We start from the raw sequence: 24,282 nt of genomic DNA, 5'->3' as shown, positions 1-24,282 counted from the left end.
TTTTCTGAGCAAAAGCAGGATAATTAACTCTCAAGGATTCTGTAGGGGAGATTCCTGAATTGAGTGAGAGACTGAAAGTCTCCAAAGTCCCAGTTCCCCTCCACAGGGTGTGCTCTCTCTCTCCTTCAACCCCTTACAGAACCTCTTTACCTCTCTTTATATTCAAAGAGTTAGGGAGGATGTTTAGCCTGAAGAAGGAAAGGCTCAGGGGACATGATAGCTGCCTTAAAGTAGTAGAAAGGCTGTCATATGTAAGAGAGATTAGATTTGTTCTATTTGGCCCTTGAAGGCAGAACTAGAAATGATGGGTAGAAATTGAAGAGAGGTCAATTTTGGTTTGATATAATGAAAAAGTTTCTAACTATTAGAGAAATCCAGAAGTGCAATGGTCTGCCTCCAGAGGTAATTGGTTTCCCCTCCCTGGAGGTGTTCAGGCAGAGTTGGGTGACCACTTATTCAATATATGGTTGTAGAGACTCTTGTCCAGTTATTAGTTGGACTAGGTGACCACTGAGGTCCCTGGCAACACTGAAATTCTGTGATTTCATGAGGTTTATGACACTTCAAACATTCTAATTTGTACTAGAATTATTTGTGTATTTGTCACATTGATTGGATAGATCCTGGACTTTAGAGGTCACACATTTCTGCCTCCCACCCTATGCAGGAATTTTCTCTGCAACATCACTCTTGCAAATTATTAACCTCTGCTTGAACATGTCCCATGAAGGGGAGTTCACAGAGCTGTACATTCCTTCCTTTGCTGTGTAGCTCTAATTGTTATAAAGTTCCTGATTCCAAACTGAAATCTGTTCTCTGTAATGTGCCCTGCCCCAACTGTTTCTGGTTCTGCCCTCTGAGACCAAGCAGGACATAGTTTAATACATGATAGCCCCCTTCAAGTACTTGAAGACAACTGTCATGGTACCCATATCTCTTCTTTAGGAGAATTATCCCTACATCTTTATACTGGATGCAAATTCTATGGTTTCCAGACCCCTCGTCATTCTGGCCACTCTTTTTGGTACTCTAGTTTGTTGTCTATGTGTTCTTAAAATATGGTCATCCTGGAAGCACTGAGTGCTGTGTCTGTAGTCTGCTTGGGGCTAAGTACAATAGGACTATATCACCTCTCTAATCATATAATCCTAGAATGCGAGATCTCAAAGAGCATAAAATGTGTAAGGAGAACAGAATGTGGGAGGTTTGAGTTAGAAAAGAACAAACTTAAGACATAACAAATAAAAGTTGAGGACAGGAAGAAACCTTAGAGATTGTGTAGTCTGATTTTCATTTTACAGATTTAGTCCCAGGAAGTGAAGTGATTTGCCTGTGTTGAGTAAGTGTAAATCCAATAATGAATTTTGAGTTTGTATGGCACTTAGACTGTTGTGCTGAATAAAAAGCAAAGTTTGATTTACATTTGGAAGTTTCTCATCAATTCATGAATTTCTGTAATGCAAGTTAGTAGCAAAACTGGGACTAGAATTCTAGTTTTCTACTCATCCTGTTTTCTTTCCAGTTTTCTGAAAAACTGATACCCATTTTTGCCGAGTGATTGACAGTTGAATCAGTAGCAGAAAAAATGCTGTAGATCTCCAAGCCCTTTATTAGCAGTTGTACATTTGTTTGTTCCAGAGCCACTTACATTTTCATGAAGATTAAGGCCAGTAAGAATGAAGGGTACTGAAAAAATTAATAAATTACTAATCATGTATAAAAGATAAGCCCTTAGATGTAATTTACATAATCTTTCTTAAAAATTGTTTTTTTAAATATGTAGTTAATATTTTTTCCCAAGTTGATTCTGTCTGAACAGAGATCTGTGTTAGGCACTTGAATATTAGAAAAATTTGAATATTGGGGTCAGACTTCAAACTGTAAATTAAACTTTGCTCTTATTCAAAATATGGCCATAAGTAAATGAGATGGGGCTCAGAGTCCAAGGGCTAAACCAAGCAGCAACTACCACAGTATCACAGGACTTATAGAGGTCATCTGGTTCAACCGCTTCATTTATAAAGAGAAAACATAGGTCCAGACAAGAAAAAGTGACTTGTTCAAGGTCACACTGGTAATAAGTAGCAATACTAGAGTTCAAACTAAGGCCTTCTTACTACAGATCCAATGGTCTTTCCACAACAACATCAAAGACAAAGAGTCAAGAAAAGGAAAGCTGGTTCCAGGCTGAGAGGCATCTACTGCCGGGCATTGAAGCAGGTCAGCTGAGGTCAGTGCTAAAGCCCCAGAGAAGCCAAGTCATGGATAGTCATTAATATTATATTATTTAAATTACTACTAATAATAGATACTAACATTTATATAGTGTTTTATAGTTTCCAAAGGATTTCCTTTTAACCCTATAATGTAGGTAGGTAGCATAAGTATGATGGTTTTCGTTTTATAGCTGAAGAAACTGAGGTTCAGAGAAGGGAAGTAACTTGACTAATTTCTATAGCATTTTAAGGTTTATAGAATGCTTTCTTCACAACAACTCTATGAGGTTAAGTAATACAAGTATTATTCCTATTTTACAAATGAGAAAACTGAAGCTAAGTTATATGACTTGCCCACAGTCACCCAGCTAGTAAGAGGCAAAGCCAAGATTTAGACTGTCACGAGTGAATTTATAACTGAGGTAACAAAGTCCACACTATGTGATTTATTTGCAAGGTATGCAGTTGCAGAACAAATAGGGTCCAGGGCCCCTCAGCAGGCACAATGACCCTAAATACAGATTTTTGCACAGATTTTTATACATTAAAAGAAAACAACAAAAAGGATACAGAACAGGATGTAAGATTATGCAATCTGATTTCTTATTGGAGGTTAAATTTGGTACTTTCCAAGTTGGGAGGGGATGTGCAAACAGGTGGAATTCCCCAAAATCAGATGTATGGGAAAACAAAACTAAAGTCTCAAAATGGAGGTTGTTCATAAAATGGAGTCAGTTCGATTCTCACAGTTCCTCCCTTTTGATCCTGGTGGTGATGGGGGGGTTATCCCCTCCCCATCATGGATCACTTTCTATAAACCAAATTTACAAGGTTTTTTATATGCTTGTAATCAGAATCAAGAACCAAGAAAAGACCACTAGGACAAATCCTTTCACGTATTTTTGAACAACAACTAATACAAAGTCTAAGAATAATAATGATGCATAAAATGAAAAGAACCCATTTACCTATGGTGGCTAATATGCCATTTCCCTGCAACCAAGAAAACCAGGAGGAAGGATTCCACTAGTCTAATTTAGTTTAGGCAGTTGTGTTTTTGCTGTAATCTGTTGGATTCCCTGCAGACTCATCACAACCTCCCCTGATCAGTTAATATAGGAACAATAAGACTGATTGATAGTAGCACAGGCTCCTCCTTGTGAAGCCATAGCAAGGTCTAAGACCATACGATTTTTCAAGACCATTTGTGCTAAAGAATCTACCTCAATTTGGAAGGAGGAGATGGACTCACTTGGGGCCATAAGTTTTTCAATTTCAAGTGAGAGGTTCCTAGCAGCCTGTTCCAAAGCATAGACCCCCATATATGGAGTTAGGGGCCAAAGGCATTTCATCCCCTTTCTATGTTGTTTTACAGAGTTTTGGATTGTAACCTTTTTTTTATGTTTAAAACTCCTGGTGGGACCAAATAGGTGATCCCACATGTCCCAGACAATTTAGGGGAAAGGAAGAATAAGCTTTATTGCCACAAAGAATTGTCCAGGGGCCACTAGTCCCCAAGGAACTTTTGAAGTAGGATATGTAATTCCTCCAAAGGTTCAATTATTCTTATAGTATAAATTCGTACTGAAGGGTGAATCATACTTGGTCCAGCTAGAGCCATTTATTCGTAAGGTTAGCCAAAGAAATACACTGAGGTTTCTTGTCTCTAATCCCATTAAAGAGGCAAGTTCTGGCACAAATAAAAGGGTCTTCTTTAGCAATATCAGGAAAAGCAAAAGTCAATCTACACATCTTCAAATCTCCTAAATCTACACTATCATCAGGAGCTTGCATCTTGGTGACACAGAAATGAAAACTCAGAAGAGGAGTGGTAAATATAAGCAATACAATCCTAAATTTGATGACATCAAGGCACCCATTAAATTGGAAAGTAAATTGTTTATTATAAAATTGGGTCAGTGATATTGGTCTTGGCTTGTTATCTTCTATTTTCCTTCTAGGGGCATAAATATTGTAAGTAGCTTAAGTTAAGGGTATAGAAGCCCTTTTCAAAGGTAGTGTTTTAGAATACCCAGAGTCAATGTAATCTGCTGGTTGTAGGAGAATTTTAATAGAGAGCACTACCCATAAATCAGGGTCTCTCTGGTGGAGATGATGACAAATCCAGCATACATGGGGTGGGGCCCAATTGCTCTAAGGTGATACAAAGCATGCCCTACATCACCATGAATTTTACTAATAGTATTAAGGCTTTTTCCAGTCCTCCTGATCGGAGTAGAATTTGGAAAGAGCAATCGGTAGTAACATCAGATTTAAGCAACAGCCAACTTGATTTGCAAATTATGTTAATAAGGATGCATAGGCATAAAGCAAGTGGTATAGTACAAAGTATCCATTTAAAAAGTATTCAGTATCCTAAATTTGCCAAAATTTCCCTAAAGACAAGTAGATTGCTTTTAGGCACCCTTGTTCTCCAGTCTTCCAGAGAAGAGTCAGCTGGGGAAGAAAGTACAATGGATGAAAATATTAAGATTAAACAAAAACAAAAAGATCTTTGGATACATTGCTCTCATGCGAAACGGTAAGGAGCAAGTTTTATGTGGACATAGTGTATCCAAGAGTCTTTTTCTCAGTTCTTGATTGCAGTTGTGGTGGTCAGCAATACTTGGAATGGTCCTTCCCAGGCAGGTTGAGTTCCACTGGTCTGCTGGAATTCTTGATGTAGACCTTATCTCCAGGATGATTTTGCAAGACCATGTAAGGAAAAGTCCAAAGGCCCTGTCTGTACTGCAGCTCCTATGTTGTGAAGTTTCCCTAGTCTGTTTTTCAGTTCCTGTATAGAAGAAACAACAAAATTATCTCCTCCAAGTATGAAGTATATACTAGGGAGAAAAGTTTCGCCTTTATAGGAGAATAACCACAAGGCATTTCAAAAGGAGAAAGGTGTAATTCTCCCCTTTGCAGATGAAATAAAGCCATTTCAGGCCATTTCAGGTGGGTCTCAGTGCAGTTTGCCAGTCTTAAGTCTTAAGTTCTTTGTTCATATGTTCAACCTGACCAGAACTCTGGAGGTGTTAAAGGTCATGAAATCCAGAAGTCACCCCAAGACAAGTAAAAATTTGGGAATTGTGTCAGTGAAGTGAGACATTCTGACTGAGTCAAGAGGGCCAAAGAAGAGCACAATTTCTTTGAGAAAAATTTTAGCCACAAAACTCACTTTGGCTTTAGAAAGCCATCAAATGCTTCCACCTACTGAGTGAGCTGATCAACAACTCCTTAGACTCTTCAGAGGCCAGACTTAGGCGTGCACATGAAATCAATTTGCAAGTGCTCAAAAGAAGTATAAGCTAGGGGGCATCCCTTTTGTGTCATCACCGTCACTTTCAGCAGTTGATTAAATGCCTGACAGGTAGGATAGGAGGCTCAAATGCACACAGCAACATGGGTAATACCAGGGGCAACTCATGCCCTTCTGATCATATCAATAATTCATTGTGTGCCCAAATGGCCTCCCTTGTGGGCGAACAGACATACCTGGTGATAGAAACTCCAAAGAAGTGGTTTGCCTTTCACAGTCACGCAGACCCTAGATACTTGCTTAGCTCAGAAATACTGTTTCCATTTTGCAATCTCAGAGTCATTATAAGATAGAGAGAGGGCAGCATCATCAAAGCATGAAAGATGAAACACATGCACAAGGCCTTCAAGGGAAATACATTTTGTGGTAGGGTCATCACATTTGTTACTTCTTAAAACAAGTTCAGTACCATTAGTGTGGGCAGGACAATGAGTAATAGCTGGACCACTAGGAAACCAGAGCCACTAGGATAGAAGTTTATCAATGTATTATGTGTTCATGATGACCTTACCAGAAAAAGTCAAGAAACCCCTCAGCTTCCCGATGGTATGACGGACTCCAAAGGCATAATAGAGATTGGTTTAGAGGGTCGTATTTTGTCCGGTAGCCAGAGGGCAAGCTTATACAAGCACATCAATTTGGCAGCTTTGGTGCTGGGGTTAGGTGACAAAGAGGCTGCCCAAACAATGTCACGGTTGGAGACCCCGGCATTGCCTGTGTACCAGATGCCATCTCATAAAAGAGGAACCATCAGTATATAGGATGTGGACAGTGTTCTGCAAGAGGGTATCAGAGAAGTTATTGCAGGGTCTCTTGGCCATATCTACCACAGAGGAACAGTTATGGGGAGGCACCCTATTAAATTTGGAAAATAACATTTCATCTCAGGGAGTAACATGGCTGGGTTGAGAACCAAATTACACTTTAACATCCCCTTTCCTCTGCCTAATAAAGTCACTTCATATCTAGTAAGTCTTTGATCAGGGAAGCTTGAGTGTGATAAGCCTCAACCTCATGGGGACACTGCATGACAAGTGTGGCTGCTAAAACCAAATCACATGCCTTTTCAGCTGAAAGGGTGGTGGCTGCTAACACTCTCCAGCAAGGAGGAGCCTTTGCAGCCACTGAATCTAGCTCAGTGTAGTAATATGCTACAGGGTGAAGAGAGGAACCAAGGGATTGAGTGAGGATCTCTGAAGCTACTCCCTTATGTTCATATACAAAAAGAGAAAAGGGCTTACTATAATCTGAAAGTCCTAGCACTGGAGCTAACAAGGCTTCCTTAAGTCCACAAGGGCAATAAGATGTTCTGGTCCAGGCTGCAAAGGTTCTGAAACCTTATCTTTGGTTCGAAAAACTAGAGGCTTAGTGATCTCACCAGAGGATGGAATCTACTGGAGGAAATATCCATCTAGCTGCTCCCCAAGTAACATGTAATTGTCTTTTAGTTGTGGGAACCAACAATTGTTGAAGAACCTGTACATGCTTTGGGGAAACAGTGAGTACCAGCAGACAGAATGAAACTGAGGTACTTCCCCTGGGGGCAGCACCCCTGCACCTTTGATTTAGAAACCTTCTGACCCCTTAGATGAAGTTGCAGAAGAAGCTGTTGGCTGTCATTTGGACAGACCTGAATTCTGGGTGCTGCTTGCAGGAGATCATCAACGTACTGAACCAGAGAGGATCCCTTGAAAGTAATGGATGCTAAATGCTACAGCAATATTTGAGAGAACAAAATGAGACTTTCTACATACCCTTGAGACAGATGAGTCCACATCCATTGTGTGTTTTTCCAGGTGAAGGCAAACAGGTACTAAGTGTCTGGGTGAATGAGAATGCTTTAAAAAAAAAAGCTGAGCAAAGATCTATCACAATAAAACAGGTAGCCTCACAGGGAATTTGAGATGATAGTCATGGGATTGGAAACTATTGGGTGTCTGGGTATAGTATAAACATTAATAACACTTAAGCCTTGTACAGAGTGATAAACAGGTTTACTATCAGGGCCTGGCTTGGGTCTCTTAACAAGGAGGATAGGAGTGTTCCAAAGGGATTTACATGGAATAATAATTCCTTGATCCCTCAGAGAATCAATAATGGGTATAATACCTTTGATGGCCTCTTTGGACAAAGGATACTGAGGAATAGATAATGGGATACCTCCCTTAGTCTTGATGGTGAAGGGAACAGCAAATTTTAACAATTTTTAACAATCCTACATCTGAGAATCAGGGATGTCAGATGGAATTCCCCGATTATCATCAGGGGTCTACTGGGTATTCTGAACCAATACAGGTAACAAAGACAGGAAGTCTTCAGAGAGTTGCAAGGACAGAGATCCAAAAGGGTAGTAGGAAATAATGGCCCTAACTTTACAAAGGAGATCATGGCCCAACAGGTTAACAAGAGACGGGCAGAAGAAGAAAAGAATACTCTCCTGAGAGAGATCCAACAATAATCATGTAGGGAGACAATCTGGGGACACTTTGAGGCTTCCCTAAGATTCCAACAATATTTAGAGACCCTATAGAGGTACACTCAGAATCTGGTTTGCTCATAAAACCAAATTAGACACTCCAATATGTAAAAAGCAATTATAAATCATGTTACCAACTTTAAGGGAGACATGGGGTTCATCATTGTGGGGGGAGATAGAGACTGGAATAATTAGAGCAAGGATATCAGGATTGGGAAAAATGAAAAGATCCTCATCAGAATTCATGTCCCTGCTCCTCTCCACACCCTCATGCCAAAGATCCTGCCTGGGCTTTTCCAGGGCCCCCTCTATTTCTATTCCTTCAGTCCCACTTCTTCTTTCTACATTCTCTGAAAAGATGGTCCTTTTTGTGACAACAGAAGCACCGATGCAGCCCCCCAGTTCCTTGATACAGTTTGAATGGGATCCGGAGCTGCTTGGGCAGGGGCCCAAGCTTGGAAGGGAGCCGGAGCTGCTTGGGCAGGGGCCAAGATTGTTTGAGGTTTTGGCTTAGGTTTCTCCTCTTTATCTCTCCCTTCATAAACATATTGAGCGATGCTTTTAAGCTCACCAATGCCCTTTTCATGCCAGCCAGTACAACTCTTATGAAAATATTCTGGCATGGATTGGTTAACGAAAGCTGAGTTAATAATTTTCATGTCTCTCAGATTGAGTGGATCTAACCCCGGGTACCGCTTAGCACTGTTACACAACTTTTCATAAAAGTGGTTAGGGGTTTCATTTTCTTCTTGAACAGTTTCTTGGAACTTACTCCAATTTTCAGAGTGGATAGCACTCTTCCATGCCTCTGATCAAAGATTTCCTAGCCTGCTGTAGCCTGGTATAGTCAGCTAGAATGTTAGGGTTCCAGTGAGGATCTTGTGATTGCCAATTAGGAAGGCCTGCAGGGGCAGCAAGTACTCCTGCTACTGGGTTTTGTCTATTTGCAGCCTCAGTAATGGCAGTTCTTTCCCCCAGAGAGAGTAAGGTCTCCATTAAATCAATTACATCTCCCCAGTTAAGACTATAACCTCTAAATATGGCCTGAAATTGGCTTATAACAGCCCCAGGATCCTTATCAAATTTAGGAGTATCTCTGCTCCATGTAGAGAGATCAGAGAGACTGAGAGGTTGATGATTTATTATGGATAATAATATTTGGGTTGATTGGATCAGGTAGAAGCCTTTTCCAGAAAGGAAAGACACCTGCAACAGGTCCTTCATGTTCAAAGGAGATCAAATCTCCTGTTACACCAGATGGGGGCAGAGGGAGTAAGATGGAAGAGGAAGAAGGAGAAGGGGATACCTGTTTAGCAGCATGCCTTGGTGATTGTCCTTTGTGCTCAAAGAAGATCAAAATGACATCACTATGTTGAAGTAAAGTTGCAGTGTGTCTGACTGTGGTTGATCAGACCAACACAATCTCAGAAGGCTCTATCACAGGTCAGGCACAAATAGTCACATGAACATTTGGATTGGAGAGTCTCTCAATTTGTGCATCTCGTGTTTCTTTTGAGCTACTGCAATTCTGTCTTGGTCATAGAGCACAACACCTTCTCTGATGAAGGTATGCCATGTTGGGTGGCCCTTTATCAGTTGCTCCCATGTCACACAATCAATTCCAAAGTTCTTCAGAGAGACCTTGAGAGTGTCCTTGTATCACTTCATCTGACCACCATGTGAGCACCTGCTTTGCATGAATTCTCCATAAAATAGTCTTTTAGGCAAATGTACATTTGGCATTTGAACAATGTGGCTGGCCTATTGGAGTTGTGCTCTCTGCAAGCGGCATGCCTAGAAGTGTAAGGTAGAGAAGTTGAAGTGACAGAAAGAGTGGTGGTAGATTTAAGAGACTGGAAAGGAATAGGCAGGACAAGACATAAAGAAGACAGCCTTTTAGGGGGTGTCAGACACAGTCCATCAAATAAAGTGAGCCAGAAAAGTCAATATTGCATCTGATATGAAATGAGCTATTTTCAATGGCTAGCCGTAATTTCTTAAATTTATAAGAGTGAAAAGTGTCATATTGGGGCCAAAATAGATTACTGAATCTTTTATACTTTCAGACCAAATTTCACATAATTCAATAGCACTTTTTCCTTTTTGGTCATTCCTGGTTGAATCAGGAGTCTTCCCTGATCCCATGATAGAAGGAATTTTTCCAGAGGGGTTCTTTTTGGTATGCTATTATTGGATTCCATCTTTCCCTTAAGGGAGATTTCCCAACAGTGTGGGAGCTTCCCCAGCAGTGTAGGGGCTTACATCAGTTGGAAGAATTCAATATTGAGGGGAAGTTGAACTTCTAGGTCAGTCTTCCATGAAGAAGTTCCTCAGTGAAGAAATCAACTGGAGCTCACTTTGGGGAGTTATTCTAAAAGGCTGTCCAGGGGGTCGAGGTCCCTTCTGAAGTCCCTTTTTGATTGCCAACTGTCACAAGTGAATCTATGACTGAGGAAACAAAGTCTGAGCTGTGTGATTTATTTGCGAGGTGTATGCAGTTACAGAACAAATCAGGTGTAGGGCCCCTCAGCAGGCACAAGGACCCTGAATACAGATTTTGCACAGATTTTTTTATATTAAAAGAAAACAATAAACAATATACAAAATGGGTTATAGGGTTATGTTATTTGATTTCTTAGTGGAGGTTAGATTTGGGACTTTCTGAGTTGGGAGAGGGAGTGAGCAGGTGGAATTCCTCCAAATCAGGTGATTTACAGGAAAACAAAACTGAAGTCTCAAAATGGAGGTTGTTCACAAAATGGAGTTGGTTTGATTCTCACAAGACTCAGGTCTTATGATTAAATCCAGTGCTCTTTCTGCTAAACTAAGCTGCCTTTTATGAACTCGTGGAACCTTCCTGTTCCTCTCCCTCAGCCTCAGTCAGAATCTTTTAAACCAGAGATGTCAAACATGTCAGAGTTGCATGTGGCCTACAGCCCTGATGAGAGTGTGGCCTGAACCAGATTATAATATTATTGGGAAATATTTAACAAAATGAATAAAAACAATAAACCATAGATAACATTAATATGTGATTTTCTAAGTTAGTATGCAGCCACATGGACCCTTACTTACAGTTAAGTGGCCCCATTTCTATTTGAGTTTGACATTACTGTTTTAAACTCTCACAGCTTTTTATGCCTCTCTTGTGCCTTTCCATGTTCTAATATATATCATAGTTATTTGTCTATGTATTCTACCTCCTCAACTTGACTGTAAGTTCTCTGTGGGCAAAGACAATGAATGTCTTTTTCATCTCTTTATTCTTCCTCAATATGTATTGCAAGCCTTTGCAAAGAGTAAATACGCAGTAAATGTTCAATTGGTAATGTGTGTGTATTTGTAGTGGTGGGGAGGCAGTTCTGATTGATGATTTCATCCATGTAGCAAACTTCTATTGAAAAAATTCTCTCTACTCATGCAGACTGGCAACTATTCTATAATATTCTACAATTCTACAAGTTTAGCCCATGGTTCATAAATAATCCAAGCCCTCCCAACCCAAGTGGGGAAGAGTCTATTAATACTAGCAAAGAATGAGGCTTATTAATGAAGAAATGTATAAAAAATCATGAAATGTCAGAGCTGGAAGGAATCTTAGAACATAGAATGTCAAGATATAAAAGGTTAGAGCCAGAAGGGACTGAGGAAATAGAATGTTGGAACAAAGAACACAAAGTGTAAGACTGTAGAACATTGAGTGTTAGAATAAGAATTAACCTTGTTAGCATAGAATGTTAGAGTTGGAAGGAACTTTAGAATATACAATGTCAGAGGAGAGTAGGTAATGATAGTAGAGCATAGAATGTTAGAATTGACCTCAATGCAGTCCAACCCCCTCATTTACCAATAGGAAAACCAAGAAAGGTGAAATGACTTATTCAAGGTCAAACAACCAGTTAATGGCAGAGCCAGAACTGGAACCCAGACCTCCTAGTTCCTAGTTCAGGCTTTTCCACTCTATCACAACTACTTCTAAAAACTGTGCAATCCAACCAAGAAAGAACTTGATAAATGATTTGATCAATCATTGCTACTCTACTGACAGAGAGGAAACCAGGCAAAATAAGGCAATATTCTAGCAATTCTGGAGAGCCCAAGTAAATAGACCTTCTAAACATGACCTTCTTTAGGTCATAGAATAAAGTGCTAGAAAATAAATTAGACCTAGAATGTTAGAATTAGAAATGAGTTTTAGAAAATAGAATGTTAGCACCAGTAGGACCCTTAGAGGTCATCTAGTACAGGACTTCTCAATTTATAGATAAGGGGGCCCAAACAAGAGAACTGATTTGCCTGGAGTGGCCTTGTTAGTTTGAAATATGGTTTCAGATAGGTTTGCTATATGGCAGAGCCAACATTAGAACCCAGGACTCAACTCTTTGCCTAGTATTCTTTCTACCATACCATAGATGTCTCTAAGCACTATAAAATACAAAGATTTTTTCTCTGAAGGAATTCAAAATTAGAATTTTTCTTCCAAATTGTGGAAGAAAACAGAAAATTCCTATGTAACTTCCAGGATCATTTCTTGTTTTTCACAAAATACTTATTATTTCCTAATAACTAGGCTAACAATTGATATGGTGGGATGGGGGGTTAAAATGAAGGGGCCGGGTGATGGCAGTGGTACCATGAAAAGAGTCTTGGATATGGAATCAAGGGACCTTGGTTTATGTCTTGCCTCTAATATTACATAGGTGTTGTGACTTTGGACAGTTAGTCACTTCAAGTCTTTGGGCCTCAGTTTTCTCATTTGGAAAAGGATAGATGTGAACTAAATCAGGGGTTCTTAACCTTTTTTGTGTCATGTACTGTTTTGGCAGAATAACGAAGCATATGTATCCCTTCTCAATATTTTAAATGTCTAAAACAAAATACATAGGATTACAAAGGAAACCAGTTATATTGAAACAGATATTGAAATATTTTTTTAAAAAACAAGTTCATAGACCCCAAGTTAAGAGCTTCTGAACTAGATGTCTAAAGTCCCTTCTAAGTAAATGATTATATGATTCTAAATGAAGTATAGCTATCATTATCTAGGCTCAGTGGCTTAGATGAAAGATGATAATAATAGTAGCTATCATTTATTTATCACCTTCCTAGATTTAAACTCTACATGGGTAGGGACTTTTCTTTTTTTGTTTGTTTTTTTATTTTGTTTTGTTTTTTCAGGCAGTCGGGGTTAAGTGACTTGCCCAGGGTCACATAGCTAGTAAGTGTCAAGGGTTTGGTCTGAGGCCGGATTTGAACTCAGGTCCTTCTGACTTCAGGGCTGGTGCTCTATTCACTGGGCCACTTAGCTGCCTCTAGGGACTTTTTCTTATCTAAACCATGTATCTCCCCTAGTATCCAGCACAGGGTGCTATATACAATAGGTACTTTAAATGGTTATATTGAATATAGTGCTTTGAGGTTTACAAAATATTTTACGTATAAAATTTTTGTGTTAGAGGCTCCCTACTGACAAAAAAAGCCCAAGACACATTGGGTACCTCCCTCTCACTTATCTGGCTCATCTGTCTCTGCTCAAATGAGAAAGGAAAGGGGAAGGGAATGCACATTTATTAAGTGCCTACTATGTGCCAGTCACTGTTCTAAGCACTTTACAAATATTATCCCATTTGATCTTCACAACAACCCTGTGAAGTAAGTGCTGCTACTATTCCCATTTTACAGTTCAGGAAACTGAGGCAGACAGAGGGTAAGTAACTTGCCATGGTCACTTAGCTAGCATCTGAGGCTAGATTTAAATTGACTCCAAGCCCAGTGTTGTATCAACTAGCTTCAGATGGCGTTTGAAACTATCAATGTCTAACAGGGGTGGGGAACTTGTGGCCTTGAGGCCACATGTGACCCTCTAGGTCCTTAAGTGCGGCCCTTTGTTTTGTGAAGTTTGGCTTCAGTCAAAGGGCCATCCTTGAGGACCTGCAGGGCCTCATGTGGCCTCTTACTCACAGGTTTCCCACCCCTGCTAGTAGTTCCTGTAAGAGTGATTATCAAAGTCAATGTTGGAAATTAAAAATAAATAAATATTTTTTTTTAAAAGTGATTATCAGGTTCCCTAATAAGAACTCAGGCTTATAATGCACAAATTTTAAAATATTTTACTTACATATATGCTCTCCTGGTCAATTAACAGTCCTGATTCCCACTCCTAGTCAAGTTTGGGTGAATTGGTCCTGTGTGTTCCCTTTTGCCCAACATCTGAACAATGTACCTCCTCTTGGAGAATACTTCCCACTGAGGTGTTGCTGGGTAGTTTTGTTTTGTTTTGTTTTGTTTTGTTTTGTTTTGAATTTAGAAAAGGACTCAGGCTTTCTTCTCCTTTTCTTTTCCATTTTCCCATTTGTCTTATAACAGCTGAGTTAGTTCATAAAAATCATCTTGAAGCTTTTCTGAGGCTCAAGAAAGTAGAAGAGGTACAAAGTTGACTCTTTTTCTGAACAGATGTCTGTAATGCACATGGAAGTATGTGGATAACTCCGCCAAAATGGCTACATATGCATTCACAATACCTGTGAAAGAGGGCATGCAAGTTTTATTTTCCCCTTTTATATTCGAGGAATCTGAGGAGAAAGAGATGTGACTTGCCAAAAGTTATATGATGAGTTAGTGACAATAGTTGATATTAGAATCCGGGTCTTTTGACTTGAAGTTCAGGGCTCTTTCCACTGGGTCATTGTCCATTTGCCTAAATGGGGCTTTTAGCTTTGCCAAGAAAATAATAACTCCTATTTTTATAGCATTGTAAAGTATGCAAAGTACTTTTCCCACAACAACTTTGTGAGATAGGTAGAATAAGTATAATTATCCCCATTTGCAAAAAAGGAAACTGAAGCTTGGAGATAAGACCTCCCAAGGTCACAGATCTAGCAATCAGAGCTGGGATTCAGATTCAGATATCCTAATTCAAAAGCTAGTGTTTTAGAGTATGTAACATAGAGAAAGGTGTAAGAAGACTACTGGAAAGGTAGGAGGGGGCTAAACTTAGCCCCTACCTTAGCCACTTATCCCATAGTTCCTACCTTTCCAGTCTTCTTTATTTGAATGACAGAAGAGTTTGTTTTTGATCCTGGAGGCAATAGGGAGCCAATGGAGTGATGAGGGAGGGTGACATGGACTGACCTGTGCTTCAGGAAAATCACTTTAGTGACTGAATGGAGGATGGATCAGAGTGGGTAGAAACTTGAGGCAGGTAGACCCACTAGCAGGCTATTGCAATAATTCAGGGATGAGGTGATAAGAGCATGTACCAGAGTGGTGGTAGTGTCATAGAATAGAAGAGGGCATGTTTGAGAGATGTTGCAAAGGTGCTGCAATGGATTGGATACGGGGAGGTGAGAGATAGTGAGGAGTTGAGAATAACAACTGGTTGCAAGCTTGTGTGACTTGAGAGAATAGTGTTGTCTTCTTCAGTAATAGGGAAGTTGGGGGTCAGGAGGGTTTAGAGGGAAAGAAAATGAATTCTGTTTTGGATATGTCGAATTTACTGGACATCCACTTCAAGATGTCTGAAAGGCAGTTGGAACTGCAAGACTAGGGGTCAGAAGAGAGGCAAAATCAGGATGAGTAGAATTGAGAATCATCAATATAGAGATGGTAATTAAATCCATGGGAACAGATGAGATCATTAAGTGAAGTAGTATAAAGGGAGAAGAGAAAAGGGCCCAGGACAGAACCCTGATCTCCTGGGAATTAATTGTTTTTGTGCCCAAGCATTCAACATTCACTTTACAAAACTATTTTAGTGTTTTATTTATAAGAAAAGAAAATCATTGAATTTAGAGCTGGGAAGGAACCTTAGAAGTCATTTATTCTAATGCCCCTCATTTTGCAGACAAGGAAGCAGAGGCCCAGAGAGGGGAAGAATCTTGCCCAAGCTCATACAGTATAGTAAGTAGCAGAGCCAGAATTTGAAACCAAGTCTTCTGACTCCAAATTCCTTGCTCTTTCTACTACATCACTTTATGGATGGCTCATGGCAAATTCTCTAATCTAGCTGAACAATTGGATAGATATAATTTAGATATATCTAGCTAAGTATTGTTCCACAGCAACCATTTCATAAAACTTTAAATTTAACTATATATGGCATATGACCCTGCCCTATTCAGTCATAGGATGGGAGATATTTTTATATTATTTTCTTTAGGTTTAAGGGGTGGAAAATAAGTCACACAGCTGTAAACCTAGTTTTGAATAACTCACTCACCTCCCCATCCCCAGCCCGAACCATTACTCAGCAGTCTATGAACTGGGAACTGGTTGGAGCAAGTCTCTAGGCCAAGGACAGGTATCAATTGTTCATTGATCATAGGGTGTGGGTATTATCTAAGCTTTACTAATGAAATGGGCTCTAGGGAAGAGAGAGCTGGGCAGTCTAAGGAGGCTAGCAGAGTTAGAACAGGAAAAATAAATCTTAGGCTGCACTAATATAGGTTTGGTATCTAAAACAGGGAAGATGAAGTCCCACTATCCTCTCCCTACTCAGACCTCATCTGGACTGCTCTGTTTAGTTCTAGACATAGTTTGCTAGTTTAGGAGGAATGGTGACAAACTGGAAGATGTACAGAGGAGAGTTACCAAGATGGTGGGAAAAATGAAGGGAGACTCCGAATGAGGATCAGTCAAAGGAATCAAGTGTATTAGTGCTGAAGAAAATATGATTTGGGAAATCATGATAGCTATTTTCATCTATTTAAAGGGCTTTCATGTGAAAGCACTTGTTCTACTTGTCTCAAGTGAGTAGAACTAGTACAAATGGGTGAAAGTTATGGAGAAACAGATTTTGGCTTGCTAAAAGGACAGAACTCCTATTACAACTGTCCCAAAAGGGGAATGGACTGATTCTGAGATTAGTGTATTCTTCATCATTGGAATATTCCAGTGAAAGCTGCATGGCCTCTTGTTTTGGATGTTATAGAAATAATTTCTGCTAAGATTTGAATTGGATGCTGTGAACTCTAAGGTCTCCTCCAACTTCAAAACTGTGTGGTTCTGTGTGTTTAGGGAAAGATCCCATACAGAGAGTATCGATAGCATCATGAGATTGTCAGGCTTATAGAAGGGATTCATGGAGGTCAAAGTTTGTGTTCCCTGAGACCCATGGATGCCAGAAAAAGGGGGTCCTAGAAACCAGTGTAGGGAGATACAGGGGGATATGGGACTATACATTTATTTCAGATGAAAACTCTGGAGAAGAAATCTTTAGAGGTCACATAAGTAGGATCTTTCCTATCTAGGAAGTCAGGGTGAAAGAACAGGATGTTAAGGCCTATGGCTGGAAGACATAGGTTGATGGACACTTCCTTGCTGGCTAGATACCTACCTAGGAGAAGGTATCATCTGGTGAGAAAGAAGAATTTAGAAAAAGTTTTCCTTTTTCCTGCCTGTATACTGAGTTTCTACACCCACAGCTAAGGATTTTAAGATCATAATCTAGAACCACTGAGATACACATTACCAAGCCAAATCCACTGGCTAGAAGTATAATCATCATCATCATCATTATTATACCTCAAATTCCTGTAGTACTTTTAAGATTTACAAAGCACTTCCTTCAAAATACCTCTATGGGGCAGATAGCGCAAGGATTATTATCAACATTTTACCAGTGAGCAAATTGAGATTCAAAAATGGTGAAATGACTTGCTCAAGATAACAAAAATATTAAATTTTAGGGTTGGAACTTGAACCCTGATCTCCTGACTCTTAGTTCAGAAGTCTCCTGACTTCTTATTCTTACATTTTATCAGGTGGGCTGCCTCCCCTAAAATTGATCCAACTTCTAGCCCAGGCAATATTGGGTCACCTGGCTTCAAGGTTAAGAACTAAGATCTAAAATAAGGGGCAGAGGGAACTAAGAAAGAGTAAGGCCTAGTTTCAAAAGCATTATGTTGGAAGACCCGTATTACCTGATAAGACCTCTGTAACTTGTAAACTTTCCTCTTTGGTGGATATTGTAAATTATCACCAGTCCCCATATTTCCTTGTAGTATTTAGCAGTAAAATTCTTTAAAATAACGATTAAGTGCATTTTTCAAGAAGCAGAAAAAAAGAAAGCCCTGTGTCCTCTACCTCAGACTTATTTTGGTGGTACCAAAATTCTGCCCTAGATACAGCTTCCTCCCCTGGGGCACAACTCTTTCCCTTTGCCATCCTGCATCAACTTCCTGGATAATCCCTATCCAGGTCTTTTGCCCTAGAGAATCAAGTTTGCCTGATCTGGAGTCCAGAGGGAGAGAGGCAGCTACCTGAGCGAAGTGACTAGTGGTCTTTGATACAGAGCCGTGAGACATAGGCTACCTTTCCCTCCTTGCTGCCTAGCTTACCTGTTGACCCTGTATCCTACTAGGAGTGCCCCCTAACCTCCTGGTCATAGAAGACCCATCCCCATCTCTGGCTATAGAAGCTGTATCAGAAGTGAATGCAATGTGATTAAAGAAGAATTTAGGGGTAGGGAATGTGGTGGCAACAATGAAATGATGCAGGATACCAGCAAGTCAAGTCCCGGGGGCTTGCTGGCAGAATAGAATAATGGGGTAACCCATTTTTCCTTTATAAAGCAGTGAATTTAGAGCGTCCCATTCCCCAAAGCTCTGGAGTCCAACCAGGGATGAAGCACTCCAGAGTGCAGCTAATTAACTGTTAGACTTAAAAGGCATTTACCTTTGAGAGCATCTAGTCCAAACTCCTCAGGTTAGAGAGGGGGAAACTGAGGCACAGAGAGATGAAGTGACTTGCCCAAGGTCACAGAGCAAGGTAAAAATTCAAGGCAATCATGTGTCTACTATATAATATGTTTCTGACTTGCTCAATAGCTCATTCTACTTTTTGATTTCAGCTTTCCAGATATCTTTATGGACAGAAAATGCAGATTCCCATCCATTTTTCACAGAATGTCTCCATCGAAGCTTCAGTTTTCAAAGTTTTCCATAGTCAGGTATTCACCAGTTGAGCAGCTTCCATTATATTTAGTGGTACTTAGCTGTAGTTGGAATAGCTCGAGTTTTTTTATAAGTGAATACAGCCCATAAGTACCATATTATTTCAGTCAGAATGATGGGGCCTGTATAGGAATGGACGTAGTGCATGGATAGACATAAATCTGTAACTGGAATGATATTTTAAGTAGGAATAATTCTTTTGTTTTCTTTGAGATTAGAAGTCTTGAGTTGGGCTGCTTGTAGTCATTTGGCATAGATTTATTAAGTATTTAATATGTGCAAGTTATAGGTGCTACATGGGAGGCAAGATGAATAAGATATGGTCCCTGCTCTCAAAGAGCTTATAATCTATCAACTGTGGCCTTTCTTTTCACGAAAGTGTAGGAGGTCATTGGATTTTGACTCAGTATCATTTTTGATCACCACTTGACAGCCTTTCCAAACTCATCCAACAATAGTGAAAAGCCTGAGATAACTTTGTGACCTTGGGCAAGTCACTTAGGTCATCTGGGCCTTTATTTCCTGTAAAATGAGGGGGTTACACAAGCTGAGCCCTAAAGGCTCTTCTAGTTCTAAATCCTATGATTCTATTTATTGTATTGAAGATAATAAGATGAACATAATAGGGTCCCTGCCATTTTGGTGCTGAATTCTGTAGAGAAATAAGATATAGATCTTTATCTATAGTTATATATCCATATCTATAGATATAGATTTAAATGAATATATATACATATATATATAACCAACACAAAACAATTTATTAGTGCATGTGAAAATTATAAACAAGATAAAAGTGATTTTCTCTGCCCTTTCTTTATAGAAGGGAAAGCTCACTAACTATTACAGGAATCAAATCCCTTAATTACGCTTTGTAATCATGTTGGTGTCTACCTAGTACCACAGTTCAAGGAATTACCTTTGCTGCCTTTGTCTAGTCACATACTCAGTCAAACAAATACTCATTAAGTGCCTACTTTTCACCCATTCCAAAAGTACATTTTAGGGCAAATAGATGTGATCTCTAAATTAGAGAGTTGATAATTAGTCAATCTTTTAAATAGAGACTTTTTGACAATTAAATTGTCTTTTTTATTGTGAATTTGATCATCAATACAAATATTTCAATATGCAAAGAACAGAAAAGATTATATATGAACCTATGAACTGTTGTTAGTGTTTTTCAAAAGTATGCATTAAATTTAACAAGGCATTAACAAAATCGTGATTTGTGTCCTCTTCTGAAATGCTTTTTGTTTTCTTTTGAGTATTTTTAAATATTTTATTCTTTTATCTAGAAACTAATCATTTTAACAAATAAGTCAAGCAAAACCCATCAACACATTGGCCATGTATGAAAATGTTAACAGGCTTCTTTGGCGTTCTCCAACAAAACTAGACTTCCTAACATAGACTTGTGTACTCATTACAAATATTCAGAGAATTCTACTCACTCAGAATCTGTTGATCTTAGCAGTAATATCACATTTATTTCCAGGTCTATCATTGTAAAAAAGAGGTGATTATTTATCAAAATAAACACTAATTGCTTAGGGAGATTTTAGCTGGGAACAAATTTAGCCATCTGCCAAATAACCTCAGTAAAATTAACTCCAGTAAAAACTCTTAGCAATTCAATTCAATAAACATTTATTAAGCACCTATTCTGTTCAAGTGCTGTGTTAAGTGCTGGGGACACAAAGATAAAAAACAACCCAACCCTTACACAAGAAGAGCTTATAATCTACATTTATCTGGCCCTGGTCTCATCTCCAAATTTGTATGGAATATTTCTTTCTAATTCACACAAAATCTTTACAATGATGTTAGACTCTTGAGTCCATAGTCAGTTAGAGAAGCTCTAGGACTTTATAACTGCTTAGTGGCAAAAATTCCTCCAGCAGTTTGTCCCAAACTTCTAGTTCACTGTATTTCTCTGGCTTAGAAACAATTAATGATTCTCATGCCTGAGCTTTTGGAATTGATTCAAGATGGCTCCACATAAGCCAAAATAGTCATTATTCCCTCTGACTTTCCTTGATCCCTACCCAAGTGACTGAAGAATAAATTTAACTAGGCATGAACATCTCCATGCTGCGGTAAAATTCCCCATGACTAGTTTTTTTTTTTTTTTTAAACTTAACCTTTTCTCAATTAGACTACTTCTACTTATTTACTTATTTATCTCCTTATGAAAGATCTCACTCTCCATCCTTCCTAGCTGGCTATTTGCCTTATCTCCATGTAGTTGGTTCCCTAGCAACCACTACATCTGCCCTCCACTACTACAACAAGCCCTCTTTCATGGTTTAGGGTTTTTTTTGTTTTGTTTTGTTTTAATTATACCAGAACTGTTTTCTGAGGAGCTTATTTTACCAGACATTTGTCTGCTTGTTTAGAATCTTGAAGCTTTGTTTTCTACTAGAAAAGCAAATAGATACCAGTAAGACCAATAAAAAAAATTTAAACAGCAAAGATTTTAAACAGAGATTTTAAAGTGATCTATAATAAATTGTATAATTTTTTCCTATGACCTTTTATTTCGTTTTTTCATGGAAATATACATTTTGAATTTTCTGTGAGAATACAAACTCAATTTACCCTTTTTTACAAGTAGTTTTGGATCAGAATTAAGCAATGGAGGAAAAAATACATTTAAAAGAATTAACTAACAAAATTATAATCTTTCAGAATAGCAAACAACATACATGAATACACACAATAATTGATATACATTAATCTTTAATAAATTGTAATATTATAAAATAAGCACACAAATAAAATGTGCCTATAGAAGGGAGTTTATAGACTTCTTCTTTGGTTCCTGCAGTTTGAGGCACATTGCCAGTGGCCTAACACCCCTTCATTCTGCATCTTCTACAAAGGCCCCAGTAAGCCCTGAGGGACCCTAAGACCTCAGAGAACACAAAAAAAGAAAAGAGGAGTCCCTTAACCTGAGATCCCAAAGTACTCTAAGAAGAAGCCCACTTCCACTCAGTTTCTCATCTTTAAAATGAAAGAGTTCCACTAGGTAATCACCTTTGTTCCTTCTACCTCTGAGTAAAGAGGTATTAAAAGACTTGTGTGACCAGAAGAGGAGATGGGGTAATCCTGTGGTGCATGTAAGGGATCACAATGAATAGGTGGTGCTTCTGAGTGTTTCAAGACATTCTATAAAATATTTAAAAAAAAAAACAAAACAGAAGACTTTCAGCACCTTAAAGAGGTTTTCCTCTATGGAGGATTTGCATGAGAATGTGAACAAGAGTTGTGAGTAAAAGGTTGAGAAGGTTTGGATGGTTGTGGATTATACCAGTGGAAAGTTCCTACTTCTATGAAATCAGAATCACAAAATATTTGAACTGGAAGGGACTTTAAAGATCATCTAGTTCAATTCCTTTATCTTATAGAGGAAAAAACTGAAGACCAAAATGATTTTACCCAAGGTGACAGAGCAAGTAAGTTGGCAGCGCTATGACTTAAACTCATTTCTTCTGACTCCCTTATCAATGCCCTTTCCAATATACTATGATTCTTCACTCACGCATAATCTCATTCCTTCTAGCACCACATTCTAACCAACTGAATCAGTTGACTAGTCTTAAAATATTTTGACTCTAATGTGTTGCATAGAAGATAAGAACATAGTGACATTTAAAAAAATGTCTTCTCTCAAGTTTTTTGCCTGGTATCTCTTGAAAGACTGAGTCTCCAAATTGGCTCTCTTACCACTCAAGTAGTCATATGAAATGTTGCTCAAATGAGATAATGTATGTAAAACACTTTGCAAACATTGAAGGCACTTTAAAAATGTTTTTTATATGTATGTATGTACATATGTATATATATATATATATATATATATAATGACAGTCATCACCATTATTATTTATGCTGTGGACATAGAAGACATGAAATATAGTCCTGAATTTTCTGCTTCCCAACATGTAAGCTTGGGAAAGTGACTTCCCTTCTCTGGGTCTTAATTTCTCTATCTGTTAAATGACAGAGATGATCTCAAGAATTTCTTCTAGATCATAGTATACGTAATATGCTCCAGTGTTCTGTATTCTAAGCTCTCTTCTAGCTCTAATATTTTGTACTTGAAAGTCCCTTCCAGTTCTAAATGAAGATTCTGTGTTCTAGTGTTGTGGTGGAAAGAGCATTGCTCTGGGAATCAGGAAGCCTAGGAACTAAATTATTATGGGATCTTAGACACATCACTTCCCTTCAGTCTGCAAAATGTAAGAGGTGAACTGTTTGACCTCCAACTCTCACAGATGGTGGATTTAACAGGAGGGGTGTCACCTAAACAAAAAATTAGAAACTGTTAAAATAACAAATCCTAGATTGTATTCCCAACACTGGATTCATGTTAAATAAATGAGAGCAATAAAGAATGGGTGATAAATTTTCATTTATAGAGGTGGCATCTATTTAGTCCTCAGTTTTCTCACTGAGAAAATGGTGATAATATCTTTGTCCTGCCTACCTCACAGGGATGTTGTGAGGATAAAATGAGTTGATAAATGTAAAGTGCTTTCGCAACAATAAAGCATTACACAAATGTAAACTACCATTATTATTCTGTGCTTGTAACATAACACATTATAAATTGGTCATTGTATTCCCTGTTAATTGAGGAATTCATCTGCTTCACTTTAGTATAATTGCATTATATTTATCCTGGGAGTCAGAGATTTTGCTGTTAGTTCAGTGGCCTGGCTAACGCGGTGTCATGAAACACATCGTATTTCCCATCACCAGCCAGTCTTAGGAGGAAACAGAACTAGTGGGGTGGTATGTATGGCCTAGTGTCACGGAAAGAGCTCTGGGTCTTGGGTCGTCCCAGGCTCAACTCTAACGTTTAATAGTGGTGTGGTTCTTAGCAAGGCACTTCCCCTCTCTGAATCTATTAGCTCATCAGTACAATGGGCAGAGCAATACTTTTGTTATCTACTTCAAAGGATAGGTGTGAGGAAAACACTTTTAAAATCTTAAAATGCAAACAAATGTGAGCTATTATGGTACAATACAGTGGAAAATATAGCCAAGCTGAAGGCAGAAGACCTGAGTTCTTGGCTGGTTCCGCCAATACACTGGTACGAGGAGGTTATTTCACCAGAGGGGAAGGGCAAAGCCTCCACTTATTTGTCAGATAGGCAGTCTTGGTTGAATCTGAGTTTCTGTGTTACCACAAACAAGCTCAACTATGTTGTCAGTAACTTACTGTGTGACCTTGGACAGATTATTCACCCTTCTGTGTCTCAGTATCTTCACCTATAAAATGTAGGAGCCTTTTTAGTCTTAGAATAATAC

The 24,282-nt window shown here is 38.8% G+C and overlaps 1 protein-coding gene across 1 annotated transcript in view; it reads left to right on the top strand.

Annotated features, from left to right (window-relative positions):
* LOC114047398 (tubulin polyglutamylase TTLL11-like) overlaps positions 1-24,282 on the top strand; it is a 237,933-nt gene that overhangs the window by 132,006 nt on the left and 81,645 nt on the right. The window contains exons 8-10 of the mRNA XM_027868227.1: positions 2,123-2,230; positions 15,855-15,905; positions 18,861-18,959. Coding sequence (XP_027724028.1) covers positions 2,123-2,230; positions 15,855-15,905; positions 18,861-18,959 — 258 coding nt within the window. The remainder of the gene's footprint in view (positions 1-2,122; positions 2,231-15,854; positions 15,906-18,860; positions 18,960-24,282) is intronic.

This window comes from Vombatus ursinus, unplaced genomic scaffold (genome assembly GCF_900497805.2).
Source record: "Vombatus ursinus unplaced genomic scaffold, bare-nosed wombat genome assembly UNPS02014786.1, whole genome shotgun sequence".
In the NCBI taxonomy this organism is placed as follows: domain Eukaryota; kingdom Metazoa; phylum Chordata; class Mammalia; order Diprotodontia; family Vombatidae; genus Vombatus; species Vombatus ursinus.
Note: the sequence above shows the minus strand (reverse complement) of the source record. Positions and strands in the feature narration are given on the sequence as shown.